The 24,287-nt window shown below is 44.5% G+C and overlaps 1 protein-coding gene across 3 annotated transcripts in view; it reads left to right on the forward strand.

Annotated features, from left to right (window-relative positions):
* LOC135522931 (collagen alpha-1(XVIII) chain-like) overlaps positions 1–24,287 on the forward strand; it is a 129,869-nt gene that overhangs the window by 66,373 nt on the left and 39,209 nt on the right. For all 3 annotated transcript variants that reach the window (XR_010452745.1, XM_064949645.1, XM_064949646.1), the window contains exons 10-16: positions 14,899–14,961; positions 16,355–16,432; positions 16,560–16,616; positions 16,793–16,912; positions 21,494–21,547; positions 21,674–21,709; positions 22,071–22,196. Coding sequence is in view for 2 of the 3 variants with exons in the window: in XM_064949645.1 (XP_064805717.1) it covers positions 14,899–14,961; positions 16,355–16,432; positions 16,560–16,616; positions 16,793–16,912; positions 21,494–21,547; positions 21,674–21,709; positions 22,071–22,196 (534 nt within the window). In the remaining variant the exon portion in view is untranslated. The remainder of the gene's footprint in view (positions 1–14,898; positions 14,962–16,354; positions 16,433–16,559; positions 16,617–16,792; positions 16,913–21,493; positions 21,548–21,673; positions 21,710–22,070; positions 22,197–24,287) is intronic.

Genomic DNA, 24,287 nt, shown 5'->3' on the forward strand with positions numbered 1-24,287 from the left:
ATGTATAATATAATCACTCATACTGTACAGTACTGTGAGGGTTCTAGTTCTCATCAACATGTATAATATAATCACTCATATTGTGAGGGTTCTAGTTCTCATCAACATGTATAATATAATCACTCATATTGTGAGGGTTCTAGTTCTCATCAACATGTATAATCACTCATATTGTGAGGGTTCTAGTTCTCATCAACATGTATAATCATATATCACTCATACTGTACAGTACTGTGAGGGTTCTAGTTCTCATCAACATGTATAATAATCACTCATATTGTGAGGGTTCTAGTTCTCATCAACATGTATAATAATCACTCATATTGTGAGGGTTCTAGTTCTCATCAACATGTATAATATAATCACTCATACTGTACAGTACTGTGAGGGTTCTAGTTCTCATCAACATGTATAGTATAATCACTCATATTGTATAGTACTGGGTTCTAGTTCTCATCAACATGTATAATAATCACTCATACTGTATAGTACTGTGAGGGTTCTAGTTCTCATCAACATGTGTAGTATAATCACTCATACTGTACAGTACTGTGAGGGTTCTAGTTCTCACCAACATGTATAGTATAATCACTCATACTGTGAGGGTTCTAGTTCTCATCAACATGTATAGTATAATCACTCATACTGTATAGTACTGTGAGGGTTCTAGTTCTCATCAACATGTATAATATAATCACTCATACTGTATAGTACTGTGAGGGTTCTAGTTCTCATCAACATGTATAATATAATCACTCATACTGTGAGGGTTCTAGTTCTCATCAACATGTATAATATAATCACTCATACTGTGAGGGTTCTAGTTCTCATCAACATGTATAATATAATCACTCATACTGTGAGGGTTCTAGTTCTCATCAACATGTATAATATAATCACTCATACTGTATAGTACTGTGAGGGTTCTAGTTCTCATCAACATGTATATAATCACTCATACTGTGAGGGTTCTAGTTCTCATCAACATGTATAGTATAATCACTCATACTGTATAGTACTGGAGGGTTCTAGTTCTCATCAACATGTATAATAATCACTCATACTGTGAGGGTTCTAGTTCTCATCAACATGTGTAGTATAATCACTCATACTGTATAGTACTGTGAGGGTTCTAGTTCTCATCAACATGTATAGTATAATCACTCATATTGTATAGTACTGTGAGGGTTCTAGTTCTCATCAACATGTATAATATAATCACTCATACTGTGAGGGTTCTAGTTCTCATCAACATGTATAATATAATCACTCATACTGTATAGAGGGGGTTCTAGTTCTCATCAACATGTATAATATAATCACTCATACTTATAGTGAGGGTTCTAGTTCTCATCAACATGTATAGTATAATCACTCATACTGTATAGTACTGTGAGGGTTCTAGTTCTCATCAACATGTATAATAATCACTCATACTGTGAGGGTTCTAGTTCTCATCAACATGTATAGTATAATCACTCATATTGTATAGTACTGTGAGGGTTCTAGTTCTCATCAACATGTATAGTATAATCACTCATATTGTATAGTACTGTGAGGGTTCTAGTTCTCATCAACATGTATAGTATAATCACTCATACTGTGAGGGTTCTAGTTCTCATCAACATGTATAATATAATCACTCATACTGTATAGTACTGTGAGGGTTCTAGTTCTCATCAACATGTATAGTATAATCACTCATATATAGTACTGTGAGGGTTCTAGTTCTCATCAACATGTATAGTATAATCACTCATACTGTATAGTACTGTGAGGGTTCTAGTTCTCATCAACATGTATAGTATAATCACTCATACTGTACAGTACTGTGAGTTCTAGTTCTCATCAACATGTATAGTATAATCACTCATACTGTGTACTGGGGGTTCTAGTTCTCATCAACATGTATAGTATAATCACTCATACTGTGTAGGGTTCTAGTTCTCATCAACATGTATAGTATAATCACTCATACTGTATAGTACTGGGTTCTAGTTCTCATCAACATGTATAGTATAATCACTCATACTGTATAGTACTGTGAGGGTTCTAGTTCTCATCAACATGTATAGTATAATCACTCATACTGTGTGGGTTCTAGTTCTCATCAACATGTATAGTATAATCACTCATACTTGTACTGAGGGTTCTAGTTCTCATCAACATGTATAGTATAATCACTCATACATAGTACTGTGAGGGTTCTAGTTCTCATCAACATGTATAGTATAATCACTCATACTGTATAGTACTGTGAGGGTTCTAGTTCTCATCAACATGTATAGTATAATCACTCATATGTATAGTACTGTGAGGGTTCTAGTTCTCATCAACATGTATAGTATAATCACTCATACTGTATAGTACTGTGGTTCTAGTTCTCATCAACATGTATAGTATAATCACTCATACTTGTACTGTGAGGGTTCTAGTTCTCATCAACATGTATAGTATAATCACTCATACTGTATAGTACTGTGAGGGTTCTAGTTCTCATCAACATGTATAGTATAATCACTCATACTGTAGAGTACTGTGAGGGTTCTAGTTCTCATCAACATGTATAGTATAATCACTCATACTGTACAGTACTGGGGGTTCTAGTTCTCATCAACATGTATAGTATAATCACTCATACTGTATAGTACTGTGAGGGTTCTAGTTCTCATCAACATGTATAGTATAATCACTCATACTGTATAGTACTGTGAGGTTCTAGTTCTCATCAACATGTATAGTATAATCACTCATACTGTATAGTACTGTGTAGGGTTCTAGTTCTCATCAACATGTATAGTATAATCACTCATACTCATACTGTGAGGGTTCTAGTTCTCATCAACATGTATAGTATAATCACTCATACTGTGTACTGTGAGTTTCTAGTTCTCATCAACATGTATAGTATAATCACTCATATTGTATAGTACTGGTGTTCTAGTTCTCATCAACATGTATAGTATAATCACTCATACTGTAGAGTACTGTGAGGGTTCTAGTTCTCATCAACATGTATAGTATAATCACTCATACTGTGAGGGTGTTCTAGTTCTCATCAACATGTATAGTATAATCACTCATACTGTAGAGTACTGTGAGGGTTCTAGTTCTCATCAACATGTATAGTATAATCACTCATACTGTAGAGTACTGTGAGGGTTCTAGTTCTCATCAACATGTATAGTATAATCACTCATACTGTACAGTACTGTGAGGGTTCTAGTTCTCATCAACATGTATAGTATAATCACTCATATTGTATAGTACTGTGAGGGTTCTAGTTCTCATCAACATGTATAGTATAATCACTCATATTGTGAGGGTTCTAGTTCTCATCAACATGTATAGTATAATCACTCATATTGTGAGGGTTCTAGTTCTCATCAACATGTATAGTATAATCACTCATATTGTGAGGGTTCTAGTTCTCATCAACATGTATAATCACTCATACTGTACAGAACTGTGAGGGTTCTAGTTCTCATCAACATGTATAGTATAATCACTCATACTGTACAGTACTGTGAGGGTTCTAGTTCTCATCAACATGTATAGTATAATCACTCATACTGTACAGTACTGTGAGGGTTCTAGTTCTCATCAACATGTATAGTATAATCACTCATACTGTATAGTACTGTGAGTGTTCTAGTTCTCATCAACATGTATAGTATAATCACTCATATTGTGAGGGTTCTAGTTCTCATCAACATGTATAGTATAATCACTCATATTGTGAGGGTTCTAGTTCTCATCAACATGTATAATCACTCATACTGTACAGAACTGTGAGGGTTCTAGTTCTCATCAACATGTATAGTATAATCACTCATACTGTACAGTACTGTGAGTTCTAGTTCTCATCAACATGTATAGTATAATCACTCATACTGTAGAGCACTGTGAGGGTTCTAGTTCTCATCAACATGTATAGTATAATCACTCATACTGTACAGTACTGTGAGGGTTCTAGTTCTCATCAACATGTATAGTATAATCACTCATACTGTACAGTACTGTGAGGGTTCTAGTTCTCATCAACATGTATAGTATAATCACTCATACTGTAGAGCACTGTGAGGGTTCTAGTTCTCATCAACATGTATAGTATAATCACTCATACTGTAGAGTACTGTGAGGGTTCTAGTTCTCATCAACATGTGTAGTATAATCACTCATATTGTGAGGGTTCTAGTTCTCATTAACATGTATAGTATAATCACTCATATTGTGAGGGTTCTAGTTCTCATCAACATGTATATAATCACTCATACTGTACAGAACTGTGAGGGTTCTAGTTCTCATCAACATGTATAGTATAATCACTCATACTGTACAGTACTGTGAGGGTTCTAGTTCTCATCAACATGTATAGTATAATCACTCATACTGTACAGTACGGTGAGGGTTCTAGTTCTCATCAACATGTATAGTATAATCACTCATACTGTACGGTACTGTGAGGGTTCTAGTTCTCATCAACATGTATAGTATAATCACTCATACTGTACAGAACTGTGAGGGTTCTAGTTCTCATCAACATGAATAGTATAATCACTCATACTGTACAGTACTGTGAGGGTTCTAGTTCTCATCAACATGTATAGTATAATCACTCATACTGTACAGTACTGTGAGGGTTCTAGTTCTCATCAACATGTATAGTATAATCACTCATACTGTACAGTACTGTGAGGGTTCTAGTTCTCATCAACATGTATAGTATAATCACTCATACTGTACAGAACTGTGAGGGTTCTAGTTCTCATCAACATGTATAGTATAATCACTCATACTGTACAGTACTGTGAGGGTTCTAGTTCTCATCAACATGTATAGTATAATCACTCATACTGTACGGTACTGTGAGGGTTCTAGTTCTCATCAACATGTATAATATAATCACTCATACTGTACAGTACTGTGAGGGTTCTAGTTCTCATCAACATGTATAGTATAATCACTCATACTGTACAGTACTGTGAGGTTCTAGTTCTCATCAACATGTATAAGTTCTCATAATCACTCATGTCTTCTCTGGCGATGCATCTTGGAGTATATCTGGAATGTCTAATCCAACCCTGGCAGTCTTCAGGAGAAGTTCGCCATCACCATGTATTCATATATCCATAAGGACATACTGGTCATGTGGATGGTTCTAAACCTTCCACCTCCACGCAGAGAATAACATCATGTGTTTACAAGGGGAGAATGGAGGCAGGAATAGTACTCCATCCTGGGATGTGCATCTGTGACTGTACAGAGGGTGGAAGGCCTAGTTCTCATCAACATGTATAGTATAATCCCACTCATACTGAAGGCAGAACTGTGGAAGGCCTAGTTCTCATCAACATGTATAGTATAAGGCCACTCATCCTGTACAATAACTGTGAGTGGTGGAAGGCTACGTTCTCCCACACAACAACGTAGGCAGAGTGGTAATCTTATCCTGTACAACGACAGTGAGGGTTCTAGTTCTCATCAACATGTATGGAGTATAACAACAACGACTCATACTGTACAGAACTGTGAGGGTTCTAGTTCTCATCAACATGTATAGTATAATCACTCATACTGTACAATAACTGTGAGGGTTCTAGTTCTCATCAACATGTATAGTATAATCACACTGCAGCTCATCAAGAAAATAAATGAGCCTCTCTGTATTGTGAGGGTTCTAATGAGTGTTCTCAAACAACATGTACAGTTCTGCACCCAATGTTAGCTCCTCTCTGGCCTGGGACATCCACGTTACTCACATTTCTTCTCCTGTATAGTATAATCAGGCATATGGTGGAAGGTTCGTTTCTCATCACAACATGTATAGTTATAATCACAACAACTGTGCAGCAGAGTGGTGGAAGGCCACGTGATCCCATACAACAACGAAGGCAGAGTGTGGATACGTATAACACAACAACATACTGCAGAGTGGTGGAAGGTTCCACAACATGTATAGTATTCTCATCCAACACAACAACGAAGGCAGAGTGGTGGAAGGCCACGTTCTAGTTCTCATCAACATGTGGTGGAGTATAATCACTCATACTGTACAGTACTGTGGTGGAAGTTCCAGTTCTCATCAACATGTATAGTATAATCACTCATACAACGTACAGAGTGGTGGAGGGTTCTAGTTCTCCCATCAACATGAAGGCAGAGTGGTGGAAGGCCACGTTCTCCCATCAACATCACATCAGAGTGGTGGAAGGCCACGTGATCCCACACAACTAAGTTCTGGAAGGCCACGTAATCCCAACCCGAAGGCAGAGTGGTGGAAGGCCACGTATCCCACACAACAACGAAGGCAGATTGGAATTATCCCACACAAGGACAACGAGTGCAGCAGAGTGGTGGGAAGGCCACGTTATCCCACACAACAACGAAGGCATGTGGTGGAAGGCCATTCCCACACAACAACGAAGGCAGAGTGGTGGAAGGCCATGTTCTCAACGAAGGCAGAGTGGTGGAAGGCCACATGATCAACATGTAGTGGTGGAATAATCCCACACAACAACGAAGGTAGGGGAGTTTCTTGCCCCTCTGTCCTCTCTGGCATCATTGATTATGCAGCTCATCCAGAAAATAAATGAGCCTCTGTGTATTGCAGGGGCCAGAGTGGTTTGTGTAACAGCAAACCATCATTGGACAGTCTCACCCATTGATGTTAGCATGTGGTGACATCCAGGCCTCTCTGTCCATCCCAATCCTGTGGCGTGTTGGTGAAGGCAGAGTGGTGGAAGGCCACGTTATCCCACACAGAAGGCAGAGTGGTGGAAGGCCACGTTATCCCACACAACAACGAAGGCAGTGCAGCAGAGTGGTGGAAGGCCACGTGATCCCACACAACAACGAAGGCAGAGTGGTGGAAGGCCACATTATCCCACACAACAATGAAGGCAGAGTGGTGGAAGGCCACGTGATCCCACACAACAACGAAGGCAGAGTGGTGGAAGGCCACGTTATCCCACACAACAACGAAGGCAGAGTGGTGGAAGGCCACATGATCCCACACAACAACGAAGGCAGAGTGGTGGAAGGCCACGTTCCCATGGTGGAAGGCCACGTTATCACACAACAACGAAGGCAGAGTGGTGGAAGGCCACGTTATCCCACACAACAACGAAGGCAGAGTGGTGGAAGGCCATGTGATCCCACGCACAAGGCAGAGTGGTGGAAGGCCATGTGATCCCACACAACAACGGGCAGAGTGGTGGAAGGCCACTGATCCCACACAACAATGAAGGCAGAGTGGTGGAAGGCCACGTTATCCCACACAACAACGAAGGCAGAGTGGTGGAAGGCCACATTCTCCCACACAACAACGAAGGCAGAGTGGTGGAAGGCCACGTGATCCCACACACAACGAAGGCAGAGTGGTGGAAGGCCACATGATCCCACACAACTGAAGGCAGAGTGGTGGAAGGCCACGTTATCCCACACAACAACGAAGGCAGAGTGGTGGAAGGCCACATGATCCCACACAACTACGAAGGCAGAGTGGTGGAAGGCCACGTTATCCCACACAACTACGAAGGCAGTGCAGCAGAGTGGTGGAAGGCCACGTTATCCCACACAACAACGAAGGCAGAGTGGTGGAAGACCACGTTATCCCACACAACAACGAGGCAGAGTGGTGGAAGGCCACATTATCCCACACAACTACGAAGGCAGAGTGGTGGAAGGCCACGTTATCCCACACAACTTAAGGCAGTGCAGCAGAGTGGTGGAAGGCCACGTTATCCCACACAACAACGAAGGCAGAGTGGTGGAAGACCACGTTATCCCACACAACAACGAAGGCAGAGTGGTGGAAGGCCACTTATCCCACACAACAACGAAGGCAGAGTGGTGGAAGGCCACGTTATCCCACACAACAACGAAGGCAGAGCAGCAGAGTGGTGGAAGGCCACGTTATCCACACAACAACGAAGGCAGAGTGGTGGAAGGCCACGTTATCCCACACAACAACGAAGGCAGAGAGTGGTGGAAGGCCACGTGATCCCACACAACAACGAAGGCAGAGTGGTGGAAGGCCACGTTATCCCACACAACAACGAAGGCAGAGTGGTGGAAGGCCACGTTATCCCACACAACAACGAAGGCAGAGTGGTGGAAGGCCATGTGATCACGCAACAACGAAGGCAGAGTGGTGGAAGGCCATGTGATCCCACACAACAACGAAGGCAGAGTGGTGGAGGCATCCCACACAACAACGAAGGCAGAGTGGTGGAAGGCCACGTTATCCCACACAACAACGAAGGCAGAGTGGTGGAAGGCCACGTTATCCCACACAACAACGAAGGCAGAGTGGTGGAAGGCCACGTTATCCCACACAACAACGAAGGCAGAGTGGTGGAAGGCCACATGATCCCACACAACACGAAGGCAGAGTGGTGGAAGGCCACGTTATCCCACACAACAACGAAGGCAGTGCAGCAGAGTGGTGGAAGGCCACATGATCCCACACAACAACGAAGGCAGAGTGGTGGAAGACCAGTGGTGGAAGGCCACATGATCCCACACAACAACGAAGGCAGAGTGGTGGAAGGCCACGTTATCCCACACAACAACGAAGGCAGAGCAGCAGAGTGGTGGAAGGCCACGTTATCCCACACAACAACGAAGGCAGAGTGGTGGAAGGCCACGTTATCCCACACAACAACGAAGGCAGAGTGGTGGAAGGCCACATGATCCCACACAACAACGAAGGCAGAGTGGTGGAAGGCCATGTGATCCCACACAACAACGAAGGCAGAGTGGTGGAAGGCCATGTGATCCCACACAACAACGAAGGCAGAGTGGTGGAAGGCCACGTTATCCCACACAACAACGAAGGCAGAGTGGTGGAAGGCCACATGATCCCACACAACAACGAAGGCAGAGTGGTGGAAGGCCACATGATCCCACACAACAACGAAGGCAGAGTGGTGGAAGGCCACATGATCCCACACAACAACGAAGGCAGAGTGGTGGAAGGCCACGTTATCCCACACAACAACGAAGGCAGAGTGGTGGAAGGCCACGTGATCCCACACAACAACGAAGGCAGAGTGGTGGAATGCCACGTTATCCCACACAACAACGAAGGCAGAGTGGTGGAAGGCCACGTTATCCCACACAACAACGAAGGCAGAGTGGTGGAAGGCCACATGATCCCACACAACAACGAAGGCAGAGTGGTGGAAGGCCACGTTATCCCACACAACAACGAAGGCAGAGTGGTGGAAGGCCACGTTATCCCACACAACAACGAAGGCAGAGTGGTGGAAGGCCACATGATCCCACACAACAACGAAGGCAGAGTGGTGGAAGGCCACGCAGAAGGTGGAAGGCCATGTTATCCCACACAACAACGAAGGCAGTGCAGCAGAGTGGTGGAAGGCCACGTGATCCCACACAACAACGAAGGCAGAGTTGTGGAAGGCCACATTATCCCACACAACAATGAAGGCAGAGTGGTGGAAGGCCACGTGATCCCACACAACAACGAAGGCAGAGTGGTGGAAGGCCAGGTGATCCCACACAACAACGAAGGCAGAGTGGTGGAAGGCCACATTATCCCACACAACAACGAAGGCAGAGTGGTGGAAGGCCACGTGATCCCACACAACAACGAAGGCAGAGTGGTGGAAGGCCACGTGATCCCACACAACAACGAAGGCAGAGTGGTGGAAGGCCACATTATCCCACACAACAACGAAGGCAGAGTGGTGGAAGGCCACGTTATCCCACACAACAACGAAGGCAGTGCAGCAGAGTGGTGGAAGGCCACGTGATCCCACACAACAACGAAGGCAGTGCAGCAGAGTGGTGGAAGGCCACATGATCCCACACAACAACGAAGGCAGTGCAGCAGAGTGGTGGAAGGCCACGTTATCCCACACAACAACGAAGGCAGAGTGGTGGAAGGCCACGTTATCCCACACAACAACGAAGGCAGAGTGGTGGAAGGCCACATGATCCCACACAACAACGAAGGCAGAGTGGTGGAATGCCACATGATCCCACACAACAACGAAGGTAGGGGAGTTTCTTGCCCCTCTGTCCTCCGCTGGCACAAGTTGATTATGCAGCTCATCCAGAAAATAAATGAGCAATCTCTGTATTGTAGGGGCCAATGAGTGGTTTGTGTAACAGCAAACCATCATTGGACAGTTCTGCAATTGATGTTAGCTCCTCTCTGGCCTGGGACATCCACGGTTACTCTCTGTCCAATCACATTTCTTCTCCTGTTGCGTGTTGGTGAAGGCAGAGTGGTGGAAGGCCACGTTATCCCACACAACAACGAAGGCAGAGTGGTGGAAGGCCACGTTATCCAACACAACAACGAAGGCAGTGCAGCAGAGTGGTGGAAGGCCACGTGATCCCATACAACAACGAAGGCAGAGTGGTGGAAGGCCACATTATCCCACACAACAACGAAGGCAGAGTGGTGGAAGGCCACGTTATCCCACACAACAACGAAGGCAGAGTGGTGGAAGGCCACGTTATCCCACACAACAACGAAGGCAGAGTGGTGGAAGGCCACGTTATCCCACACAACAACGAAGGCAGAGTGGTGGAAGGCCACGTTATCAACACAACAACGAAGGCAGAGTGGTGGAAGGCCACGTGATCCAACACAACAACGGGCAGAGTGGTGGAAGGCCAGTGATCCACACAACAACGAAGGCAGAGTGGTGGAAGGCCACATTATCCCACACAACAACGAAGGCAGAGTGGTGGAAGGCCACGTTATCCCACACAACAACGAAGGCAGAGTGGTGGAAGGCCACGTTATCACACAACAACGAAGGCAGAGTGGTGGAAGGTCACGTTATCCCACACAACAACGAAGGCAGAGTGGTGGAAGGCCACGTTATCCCACACAACAACGAAGGCAGAGTGGTGGAAGGCCACGTGATCCCACACAACAACGAAGGCAGAGTGGTGGAAGGCCACGTTATCCCACACAACAACGAAGGCAGAGTGGTGGAAGGCCATGTTATCCCACACAACAACGAAGGCAGAGTGGTGGAAGGCCACGTTATCCCACACAACAACGAAGGCAGTGCAGCAGAGTGGTGGAAGGCCACGTTATCCCACACAACAACGAAGGCAGAGTGGTGGAAGGCCACGTGATCCCACACAACAACGAAGGCAGAGTGGTGGAAGGCCATGTGATCCCACACAACAACGAAGGCAGAGTGGTGGAAGGCCACATGATCCCACACAACAACGAAGGCAGAGTGGTGGAATGCCACATGATCCCACACAACAACGAAGGTAGGGGAGTTTCTTGCAGTCCTCCGCTGGCACAAGTTGATTATGCAGCTCATCCAGAAAATAAATGAGCCTCTCTGTATTGTAGGGGCCAATGAGTGGTTTGTGTAACAGCAAGGCCTGCACCCATGATTAGCTCCTCTCTGGCCTGGGACATCCACGGTTACTCTCTGTCCAATCACATTTCTTCTCCTGTGGCGTGTTGGTGAAGGCAGAGTGGTGGAAGGCCACATTATCCCACACAACAACGAAGGCAGAGTGGTGGAAGGCCACGTTATCCCACACAACAACGAAGGCAGAGTGGTGGAAGGCCACATGATCCCACACAACAACGAAGGCAGTGCAGCAGAGTGGTGGAAGGCCACATGATCCCACACAACAACGAAGGCAGAGTGGTGGAAGGCCACATGATCCCACACAACAATGAAGGCAGAGTGGTGGAAGGCCACGTGATCCCACACAACAACGAAGGCAGAGTGGTGGAAGGCCACGTTATCCCACACAACAACGAAGGCAGAGTGGTGGAAGGCCACGTTATCCCACACAACAACGAAGGCAGAGTGGTGGAAGGCCACGTTATCCCACACAACAACGAAGGCAGAGTGGTGGAAGGCCATGTGATCCCACACAACAACGAAGGCAGAGTGGTGGAAGGCCATGTGATCCCACACAACAACGAAGGCAGAGTGGTGGAAGGCCATGTGATCCCACACAACAACGAAGGCAGAGTGGTGGAAGGCCACGTTATCCCACACAACAACGAAGGCAGAGTGGTGGAAGGCCACGTTATCCCACACAACAACGAAGGCAGAGTGGTGCCACGTGATCAGAAGGCAGAGTGGTGGAAGGCCACATTATCCCACACAACTACGAAGGCAGAGGTGGAAGGCAGCAGAAGGCAGTGGTGGAAGGCCACGTTATCCCACACAACTACGAAGGCAGTGCAGTTGGTGGAAGGCCACGTTATCCCACACAACAACGAAGGCAGAGTGGTGGAAGGCCACGTTATCCCACACAACAACGAAGGCAGAGTGGTGGAAGGCCACATGATCCCACACAACAACGAAGGCAGAGTGGTGGAAGGCCACATGATCCCACACAACAACGAAGGCAGAGCAGCAGAGTGGTGGAAGGCCACGTTATCCCACACAACAACGAAGGCAGAGTGGAGTACTCACATTCCCAACAGTGATATTGTCATTGGGCTGACCATACTCACATTCCCAACAGTGATATTGTCGTTGAGCTGACCGTACTCACATTCCCAACAGTGATATTGTCGTTGGGCTGACCATACTCACATTCCCAACAGTGATATTGTCGTTGAGCTGACCGTACTCACATTCCCAACAGGGATATTGTCGTTGGGCTGACCGTACTCACATTCCCAACAGTGATATTATCGTTGTGCTGACCGTACTCACATTCCCAACAGGGATATTGTCTGCCAACACTCTGTCCCGAATTTCCCGCAGTTTCATTGCATTGTTGCCAATTACCATGTCAACAGTGGCCATTTCCTGCGTATCTGATAACATTCTGCCTCTCCTTCCTGTGTGAGGCAACCTTTGGATCCTACTGAAAAAACACAAAACAATCAATATATTTCAACTTGTCAGAACATGTAAAAATGTGAACATACTTTAATATGTAGTTCAATTATCATTGACGGATGCAAATCTCACCTGTTGTTTTGCTGGAAAATGTGTACTATTATTGATGCAACTGTTGAACGCTGCAGATTTCGTTGCACCCTTAAACCGGCCTCTCAAAGAGAGACCATGGTTTACAACTGTCACGTTCTGACCTTAGTTCCTTTGTTTTTGTCTTTGTTTTAGTATGGTCAGGGCATGAGTTGGGGTGGGCAGTCTATGTTTGTTTTTCTATGTGTGTTTTTGAGTTTGGCCTAAGTATGGTTCTCAATCAGAGGCAGGTGTCGTTAGTTGTCCCTGATTGAGAATCATACTTAGGTAGCCTGGGTTTCACTGTTGGTTTGTGGGTGTTTGTTTCCGTGTGAGTGTTTGGGTCACACGGTACTGTTTCGGTTATTCACGTCATCGTTTATTGTTTTGTTTCAGTGTTCATTTGTCTTTATTAAAATCATCATGAACACTTACCACGCTGCGCTTTGGTCCGATCCTTACTCCTCCTCAGAAGAGGAAGACAACCCTTACAACAACATGGTCAATAATTGTGGCCCTTATCTCATCAGAGACCAGCGCTCTTGGTCTCCCTCTCCTTTGTCCTCCATTCTTCCTCTCCCTGCCACTCTTCTTTCCCCCACCAACCTGTCTTCCTTGATCCATGGCTCCAAACTAAATCATTCTGAAGTCGTCCTCTTTTGTCTGTTTGGTAACGAGACTAAAAACAGGACACTTGGGTCGGCTTTCTGCTGAAACTGCAATCAGCTGTGTTTGGAATGATTAAATATTCTGCTGGATTTTCGATATGTTTCAGTCTGGTTACTGCAGAAATGCACGACATTTGCCATCATTCTGTTTTGAATGTGTTTTTAACAGTTTTGCAAACAATGTGTTAGCATTTGAAAACATGTGCTGCAAATATATAGTTTAGCAGGTGGTGGAGTATGAATGAGAAAATAGTTTGAATTTCAGAGAATGTGGTCATTGAATGCATTTTGTGTGAAAGGAATTAAAATGATTCACGGTTTGGTACACATACACTTCTGTTTCGCTGACTGTGTGAAGAATTTTGACAGTGTGACATGTTAGCAATTGAAAAAAAACGAACTATTTTTCTTTTACAATAGTGTACAGAGTAGTTCCAGTATTGTGTTTTAGTCTGAATCTCCACCCAATAAGGCCCTACAGTACACATTACTTAACAGTGACTTGACTCTGTTGTTCTGCTATATACAATAATTCCCACACTCTCTATCTCAAGAACACAAATATTCTCATTCCACTGTAAACACTCCCCGGCTTCTGAGGCGCACACAGCCGATACCTCACATGTGTACACCAGACCCCGTCCCTAAGCCAACTTCGGAGGAAAGGGGGAGGCAGTCATTTGGAAATGTTTTGCAAAAATGAGGAAAGTTGAGTCTGTGTTTATTTACAACTCACGTCCCTGGACGTCAGAGATGAGCGATGGAGAGGGGATCTTCTACGGTGGTCCCTCTAGGGGGTCTTTGATCTGCTTCCGTGCGTTTCGATCTAGTGAAACGAGAGCACCTGCCCACCTGTGGGTTTGATCAACTCTGAAACCCAGGTCCACTGACCTCTGTGTGAAGAGATATGGGGTGCTGCTCACACATGTGGGGTACATCTGAATGGGGTTGTGTCTGTCTGTCTGTCTGTCTGTCTCTCTGTCTCTCTGTCTCTGTCTGTCTCTGTCTGTCTGTCTGTCTGTGACTCAGAGAGGGATTAGATAACTGTTCTAGTGAAAACTGTCTGGATGGTCTTTTTGGACATTGGGTTTTATAGAGTGATATAAACTCTGGAAGGAAGGGCCACACATCCATCCAATCGTCAACTCCTGTCAGTCCACCAATCATTGCTGGAAAGCCTATTGTAACTGTACTCGACCCATGTGGATATCTTCATGTGTTTTAACCCATCAGCCATTTCTCATGTTGATAATCCTCACTTACTGTGTTTCCTACCACAGGGAGAAACTGGAGTTCAGGGATTCCCAGGCTTGCCAGGAGATCCTGGTCCCAAAGGAGACAAGGTGCAACATCACATACTGTCTAATCTCCTTTCACTGCTGCAGACGGTATATGACCTTCTAGTGTCCTACAGCTTTTAGCTCCACTATCGATGAATAGTTCAGCGGTGCTCTACTTTATTGCAAATGTTTTGCTCTGACCCAAACATCAACATCAAGGGCTGGCGATTAATTACATCAAGGGCTGGCGATTACATCAGGGCTGGCGATTAATTACATCAAGGGCTGGCGATTAATACATCAAGGGCTGGCGATTAATTACATCAAGGGCTGGCGATTAATTACATCAAGGGCTGGCGTTAATTACATCAAGGATTGGCGGTCAATTACATCAAGGGTTGGCGATTAATTACATCAAGGATTGGCGATCAATACATCAAGGGCTGGCGATTAATTACATCAAGGGCTGGCGATTAATTACATCAAGGGCTGGCGATTAATTACATCACGGTCTGGCGATTAATTACATCAGGGGCTGGCGATCAATTACATAAAGGGCTGGCGATCAATTACGTCAAGGGCTGGCGATCAATTACATCAAGGGCTGGCGATCAATTACTGGCGATCAATTACGTCAAGGGCTGGCGATCAATTACATCAAGGGCTGGCGATCAATACATTAAGGGCTGGCGATCAATTACATCAAGGCTGGCGATTAATTACATCAAGGGCTGGCGATTAATTACGTCAAGGGCTGGCGATTAATTACGTCAAGGATTGGCAATCAATTACGTCAAGGGTTGGCGATTAATTACATCAAGGATTGGCGATCAATTGCATCAAGGGCTGGTGATCAATTACATCAAGGGCTGGCGATTAATTACATCAAGGGCTGGCGATTAATTACATCAAGGGCTGGCGATTAATTACATCAAGGGCTGGCGATTAATTACATCAGGGCTGGCGATTAATTACATCAGGGGCTGGCGATTAATTACATCAAGGGCTGGCGATTAATTACATCAAGGGCTGGCGATTAATTACGTCAAGGGCTGGCGATTAATTACGTCAAGGATTGGCAATCAATTACGTCAAGGGTTGGCGATTAATTACATCAAGGGCTGGCGATTAATTATATCAAGGGCTGGCGATTAATTACATCAAGGGCTGGCGATTAATTACATCAAGGGCTGGCGATTAATTACATCAGGGCTGGCGATTAATTACATCAGGGGCTGACGATCAATTACATCAAGGGCTGGCGATCAATTACATCAAGGGCTGGCGATTAATTACATCAAGGGCTGGCGATTATTTACATCCGGTGTGTTAGTGCTGGGCCAGAACTAAAATGTGCATTATCCAACAAGGGTCTCCCAGGATTGGATTAAGAAACACTGTTGTACTTGGTTGTTGTGTTTGACCCTGGATTGTGTTTGTTTGTTGACCCCTGAAGGGTGATTCTGGAGTGGGCAAACCTGGTCCCCCCGGACCTCCTGGACCACCGGGTAGACCCAACTCATCCAGATCCCCGGTATGTAGTGTGGAATGAACCACACCGATGTGAATAGATGGATGGAAGAATTATTTGGAAGATCGATTTGGTTGTTTTCGTTGAGTCACCAGTTAATTCATTCATTGTAAGCGTATGTGGTTTCCAGGATGGTGTGGACGGCTCAGGCTTTGAGTACTTTGACGGAGACACAGAGATTATGACAGTGAGTGGTCATCCTTTTCAAATCTCTAGAATCCACCTGCTGCTGTTCTGCTCTCTGACTATAGCCACAAACACCATTTGGGTACACATAAATTAGCATACGCATTTATGCGTTATGACATATGTATCGTGTTATTTTGTTAGCGTTAATGCTATTGATTTATTTTCTTCGTCCAGGGTCCACCTGGTCCTCCAGGGCTTCCTGGGCCCCCAGGTTCATCTGAGGGCCTATCTGCGTCCCCTGGGGCTCCCGGGGAAAACGGGAAGGATGGAGAGATGGGTAAACCTGGACTGCCTGTGAGTCACCAAACACATCACTGAAACTTCATCAAATCCAATTTTATTCGTCACATGCGCCAAAATCAACAGGTTACAGTGAAATGCCGAAGACAACAGGTATAGACGTAACAGTGAAATGCTGAATACAACAGGTGTAGACGTTACAGTGAAATGCTGAATACAACAGGTATAGACGTTACAGTGAAAAGCTGAATACAACAGGTGTAGACGTTACAGTGAAATGTTGAATACAACAGGTATAGACGTAACAGTGAAATGCTGAATACAACAGGTATAGACGTTACAGTGAAATGTTGAATGCAACAGGTGTAGACGTTACAGTGAAATGTTGAATACAACAGGTGTAGACGTTACAGTGAAATGCCGAATACAACAGGTGTAGAAGTTATAGTGAAATGTTGAATACAACAGGTGTAGACGTTACAGTGAAATGCTGAATACAACAGGTGTAGACGTAACAGTGAAATGCCGAATACAACAGGTGTAGACGTTACCCAACAGTGAAATGTTGAATCCAACAGGTGTAGACGTTACAGTGAAATGCTGAATACAACAGGTGTAGACGTAACAGTGAAATGCCGAATACAACAGGTGTAGACGTTACAGTGAAATGCTGAATACAACAGGTGTAGACGTTACAGTGAAATGCCGAATACAACAGGTGTAGACGTTACAGTGAAATGCTGAATACAACAGGTGTAGACGTTACAGTGAAATGCTTACCGACAAGGTATTACTTACTTATTATAGGTATTATATTCTGGTCCTATCAGAGGCCTATAAGGCAGATGGGGCTGGTGAAGTGTGTGTGTGTGTGTGTGTGTGTGTGTGTGTGTGTGTGTGTGTGTGTGTGTGTGTGTGTGTGTGTGTGTGTGTGTGTGTGTGTGTGTGTGTGTGTGTGTGTGTGTGTGTGTGTGTGTGTGTGTGTGTGTGCTTTGCAAATTAATTTCTTAGAACAAAGCGTTGCAAGATAATCAAAATAGTTAATCCCCCAGGTGTCTGCCTGATAATCAAAATAATTAATCCCCCAGGTTAATAATTAAACCCCCAGGTGTCTGCCTGATAATCAAAATAATTAATCCCCCAGGTTAATAATTAAACCCCCAGGTGTCTGCCAGATAATCAAAATAATTAAACCCCCAGGTGTCTGCCAGATAATCAAAATAATTAATCCCCCAGGTGTCTGCCTGATAATCAAAATAGTTAATCCTCCAGGTGTCTGCCTGATAATGGATCCCCCAGGTTAATCCCCCAGGTTAATAATTAAACCCCCCAGGTCTCTGCCAGATAATCAAAATAATGAAACCCCCAGGTTAATAATAATTCTCCCAGGTTAATAGTTAATCCCCCAGGTTAATAGTTAATCCCCCAGGTTAATAATGAATCCCCCAGGTTAATAGTTAATCCCCCAGGTTAATAATGAATCCCCCAGGTTAATAGTTAATCCCCCAGGTTAATAGTTAATCCCCCAGGTTAATAATGAATCCCCCAGGTTAATAATGAATCCCCCAGGTTAATCCCCCAGGTTAATAGTTAATCCCCCAGGTTAATAATGAATCCCCCAGGTTAATAATGAATCCCCCAGGTTAATCCCCCAGGTTAATAATGAATCCCCCAGGTTAATAATGAATCCCCCAGGTTAATAATGAATCCCCCAGGTTAATAGTTAATCCCCCAGGTTAATAATGAATCCCCCAGGTTAATAATGAATCCCCCAGGTTAATAGTTAATCCCCCAGGTTAATAGTCCCCCAGGTTAATCCCCCAGGTTAATAATGTCCCCCAGGTTAATAATCCCAGGTTAATAATGAATCCCCCAGGTTAATAATGAATCCCCCAGGTTAATCCCCCAGGTTAATAATGAATCCCCCAGGTTAATCCCCCAGGTTAATAGTTAATCCCTCAGGTTAATAATGAATCCCCCAGGTTAATAAATAATGAATCCCCCAGGTTAATCCCCCAGGTTAATAGAATCCCCAGGTTAATAATCCCCCAGGTTAATAATGAATTCCCCAGGTTAATAATGAATCCCCCAGGTTAATCCCCCAGGTTAATAATTAATCCCCCAGGTTAATCCCCCAGGTTAATAATGAATCCCCCAGGTTAATAATGAATCCCCCAGGTTAATAATGAATCCCCCAGGTTAATAATGAATCCCCCAGGTTAATAATGAATCCCCCAGGTTAATCCCCCAGGTTAATAGTTAATCCCCCAGGTTAATCCCCCAGGTTAATAATGAATCCCCCAGGTTAATAATGAATCCCCCAGGTTAATAATGAATCCCCCAGGTTAATCCCCCAGGTTAATAGTTAATCCCCCAGGTTAATAATGAATCCCCCAGGTTAATAATGAATCCCCCAGGTTAATAATGAATCCCCCAGGTTAATCCCCCAGGTTAATAGTTAATCCCCCAGGTTAATAATCCCCAGGTTAATCAGGTTAATAATGAATTCCCCAGGTTAATAATGAATCCCCCAGGTTAATAATAAATCCCCCAGGTTAATAGTTAATCCCCCAGGTTAATCCCCCAGGTTAATAATGAATCCCCCAGGTTAATAATGAATCCCCCAGGTTAATAATGAATCCCCCAGGTTAATCCCCCAGGTTAATAGTTAATCCCCCAGGTTAATCCCCCAGGTTAATAATGAATCCCCCAGGTTAATAATGAATCCCCCAGGTTAATAGTTAATCCCCCAGGTTAATAGTTAATCTCCCAGGTTAATAGTTAATCCCCCAGGTTAATAATGAATCCCCCAGGTTAATAATGAATCCCCCAGGTTAATCCCCCAGGTTAATAGTTAATCCCCCAGGTTAATAATGAATCCCCCAGGTTAATAATGAATCCCCCAGGTTAATCCCCCAGGTTAATAATGAATCCCCCAGGTTAATAATGAATCCCCCAGGTTAATAATGAATCCCCCAGGTTAATCCCCCAGGTTAATAATGAATCCCCCAGGTTAATAATGAATCCCCCAGGTTAATCCCCCAGGTTAATAATGAATCCCCCAGGTGTCTGCCAAAGGTTTGTCAAGCCCAGTCGCAACCTTCATGCAACCCTTTAGCACAGCTCTGCCCGCTACATGACAAGAGTTTCCCAGAAACCATCTAAAAATCCCATACTTCCCCCACAATCCTGCAATGTGTTCTGCTTTTGCTCAAACCCAGAAGGTTCTGAAGGCCCCATGTTTGTGAGTGATTGAACAGACGACTGAGTAGCTGTCACCATGGTGAGGTCACCACAGAGCTGGACCCTGGTGACATTGATCTGGCTGCCTTGACAAGTTGTAGTGCGTTTGATGATGGCCTGTGTTGATTTGGGGGAGGAGGGCTGTAGACAGAGGCATGGAGGAATGACATGTTCTTATATATTACAGCTTTATTTTTAACGGTTTCGAAAAGTGCATTGGAATTTCACTTTTAATCACAAACAGTTAAGTTTGTTAATGACCGATGTGGTTATATAATGGTTAGATAACCCTTATACTGAAGTTTAAAACCCTAAAACACGTTTGTAAATGTGAAAAAGAAGGGACGTTTTATTAGTGTGGCATATTTGTTACTCAATCTAGAAGGAGCACAGTAGTGACATCACTTAGATACCAGCTCTTTGAAGTTCTCTTTTGGAGCACTGTGTGTCACCCAGTCTTTTAGCCAAGCTGTAAACGGAGCTCTGTGTTTATAAGCAAGTCTGCTCCCCTTTGCAACGGTAACCACAATCCCAGCCAGCGTCCCTCGCCCCTCTATCTCTCTCTGTGGTCTCGCCTGCACCACACAATAGAAGCTGCCTAACCTTCCCTCCTTAGAACACGTGTACAGCTCTGACGTCTCGCCTGCTCATAGCCAGAGACCTTGATCACAGAGCACTATGGGAATTACAACCCTCCGTGTTTGACAGATCAGAGCAAAGTCGGTGTTATCCAATGATACAGTCAGGTCTTTGGATCGGAGGTAGCTGGTTGGTTAGTCTGATCCTAGATCTGTGGTCAAAGGTGATTTACTTTCCTAGTGGTGAGGTATTGCTTAACAGCCTGAATGACAGATTACAGAATGTTATTGCTGAGGTCAATGATCTCTCGCCTAATCTGTTGAGAAACCATTTTAAGTTTGTTTCACGATACGATTCACAAAGTACAATAAGACCATTAACAATGGACCAATGGAGACCAAGAGCTTAAAAGAGTCTCATATGAAAAGGTTAAGAAGCCATGAAGCAGCAATGTAATCTTCACTCAGTGAGCTAATGGCTTTCTGACTGCAGCTGGACAAAAGCCTCATGAAAGTCCCATGGCCTTTTGACATGGGAATGCATGAGGCTTTTACTAACTGTGTGAAAGGATTACATACAGGACATTGATCTCATCTTAGTTGTCATCATTGAAACTATGAATTGAGTTCTGGCTCTTCTGAATAGAATATTATTTCTAAATTAGAAAGGTGGAAATAAATCTACAGTCTTGCTGCGCTGTCAGCTCAGACGCTTCTTAGCCAAATAGAATCTGACGATAGGAGAGATCCCGTACTAGACAGAAATACATGTCGCCGAAACACATCTAATCTAAGTGATTGTTCTATTTCCCAGGGCGTTGATGGGAATGATGGGTTCCCTGGTCCAGCTGGCGAGAGAGGAGAGAAGGTACGACTAATGGATGTAGACCTCTGATATCCTGTATAGTGATTGTAAAAAAATAAAAAAATAAATGTAAAAAGGGCTTCTTGAAGAACATTGGATTTCATTTGTTTGAAACATTTTCTTTGACAGGGTGAGCCGGGTCTGAGCGGAACACATGGACCAAAGGTACAGTTTGAGTCATGCTAATCCATTACTCCCCAACCTAGAAGTGACCCTAAAAACCACAACTGCTTTTAACCACTAATCAACTCAAACACAGCTGGTCTCTACATATGAAGCCAGGGATAATTACTGCTAATAACCAGAACCAAATAAATAGAAGACTGTATGCTCCAAAATCAACACCTGGCCCCATCTCAATCAGTGGATGCAGATCTGAAGGAAACGATTGGTCTAAGCTACTGTGACGCCTTCACCTAGCCTTCCAATGGGCTTCATAAAACTTAGACCCATCCAGTTCCTTCACATATGCAAAAAATGTTGCTTGAGGAGGTTATTGGACTGAACCATTGTGTTTCTCTCCTAGGGGGAGCCAGGTGCTGCAGGGTTCCCAGGTCTGCCTGGCTCAGAGGGACCAGAGGGGAAGCCGGGTCTGGGGGGGCCCCCTGGGCTACCGGGACCCCCAGGACGGGGCGTCAGCTTGGACCTGGAGGTATGATTTCACTCACTCAGCTCTCCTGTTTGTCAGAGGGTCAAAAACATACTGTACATGATGTAACAATGGCACCAGAGAAGAAGGCTGACGTTTTATGTGTCCCCAACTGATTGTGTTTTCTTGTTTGTTTATATTGCATTGTTTGTAACATATTATTTTGTACATAATATTGCCGCTACCATCTCTTATGACCGAAAATAACTTCTGGGCATCAGAACTGTGATTACTCACCACGGACTGGCAGAATACTTTTTTTTCCTTTAATGAGTCTGATGAGCCCGACGCGAATGATATACTGCTTTCTCGGTAACAGGCCCCGATCTCTGTGATTTGCATGAAGAGAAGGCAGAGAAAATGGAGCCGGAGGGCGGGCTGCCTTCTGAGAATTTGTAGGCAATCAAATAAACCTCCACTTTCTTCCATTCTGCTAGCAAACGTGCAATCTTTGGAGAATAAAATTGACGAGCTACGCAGGAAGAATAAACTACCAACAGGACATTAAACACTAACATCTTATGCTTCACAGAGTCGTGGCTAAATCATGACACTATCAACATACAGCTGGCTGGTTATACGCTCCACCGGCATCTGGTATGACAAAGGGCGGCAGACTATGTATTTCTGTAAATAACAGCTGGTGCACGATATCTAAGCAAGTCTCGAGCTATTGCTCACCTGAGGTAGAGTATCTCATGATAAGCTGCAGACCACACTATCTACCTCGAGAGTTTTCATCTGTATTTTTCATAGCTGTTTACATACCACCACAGACTGAGGCTGGAACTAAAACAGCATTGAATGAGCTGTATTCCACCATAAGCAAACAAGAAAACGCCTCTCCAGAGACGGCGCTCCTAGTAGCCGGGGACTTTAATGCAGTGAAACTTACATCTGTTTTACCAAATTTCTATCAGCATGTTAAATGTGCAACCAGAGGAAAAAGAACTCTGAACCACACCTATACCCCACACACAGAGACGCATACAAAGCTCTCCCTCGCCCTCCATTTGGCAAATCTGACCATAATTCTATCCTCCTGATTCCTGCTTACAAGCAAAAAATTAAAGCAGGAAGCACTAGTGACTAGATCAAAAAAAAGTGGTCAGATGAAGCAGATGCTAAGCTACAGGACTGTTTTGCTATCACAGACTGGAATATGTTCCGGGATTCCTCCGATGGCATTGAGGAGTACACCACATCAGTCATTGGCTTCATCAATAAGTGCATCAATGATGCAAATAACACTAAAACATGCATGAGAGCACCAGCTGTTCCGGAAGACTGTGTGATCAAGCTCTCCTCAGCCAATGTGAGTTAAACCTATAAACAGGTCAACATTCACAAGGTTGCAGGACCAGACGGATTACCAGGACATGTACTGGGAGCATGCGCTGACCAACTGGCAAGTGTCTTCACTGACATTTTCAACCTCTCCCTGTCTGAGTCTGTAATACCAACATGTTTCAAGCAGACCACCATAGTCCCTGTGCCCAAGAACACTAAGGTAACCTGCCTAAATGACAACCAACCTGTAGCACTCACATCTGTAGCCATGAAGTGCTTTGAAAGGCTGGTCATGGCTCACATCAACACCATTATCCCAGAAACCCTAGACCCACTCCAAATTTGCATACCACCCCAACAGATCCACAGATGATGAAATCTCTATTGCACTCCACACTGCCCTTTCCCACCGGGACAAAATAAACACCTGTGTGAGAATGCTATTCATTGACTACAGCTCAGCATTCAACACCATAGTGCCCTCAAAGCTCATCAATAAACTAAGGACCCTGGGACTAAACACTTCCCTCTGCAACTGGATCCTGGACTGCCTGACAGGCAGCCACCAGGTGGTAAGGGTAGGTAACAACACATCCGCCACGCTGATCCTCAACACAGGGTCCCCTCATGGGTGCGTGCCTCGTCCCCTTCTGTAATCCCTGTTTACTCATGACTGCACGGCCAGACACGACTCGAACACCGTTATTAAATTTGCTGATGACGCAACAGTGGTAGGTCTGATCACCGACAATGACGAGACAGCCTACAGGGAGGAGGTCAGAGACCTGGCCGTGTGGTGCCAGA

Source organism: Oncorhynchus masou, chromosome 30 (genome assembly GCF_036934945.1).
Source record: "Oncorhynchus masou masou isolate Uvic2021 chromosome 30, UVic_Omas_1.1, whole genome shotgun sequence".
In the NCBI taxonomy this organism is placed as follows: Eukaryota; Metazoa; Chordata; class Actinopteri; order Salmoniformes; family Salmonidae; genus Oncorhynchus; species Oncorhynchus masou.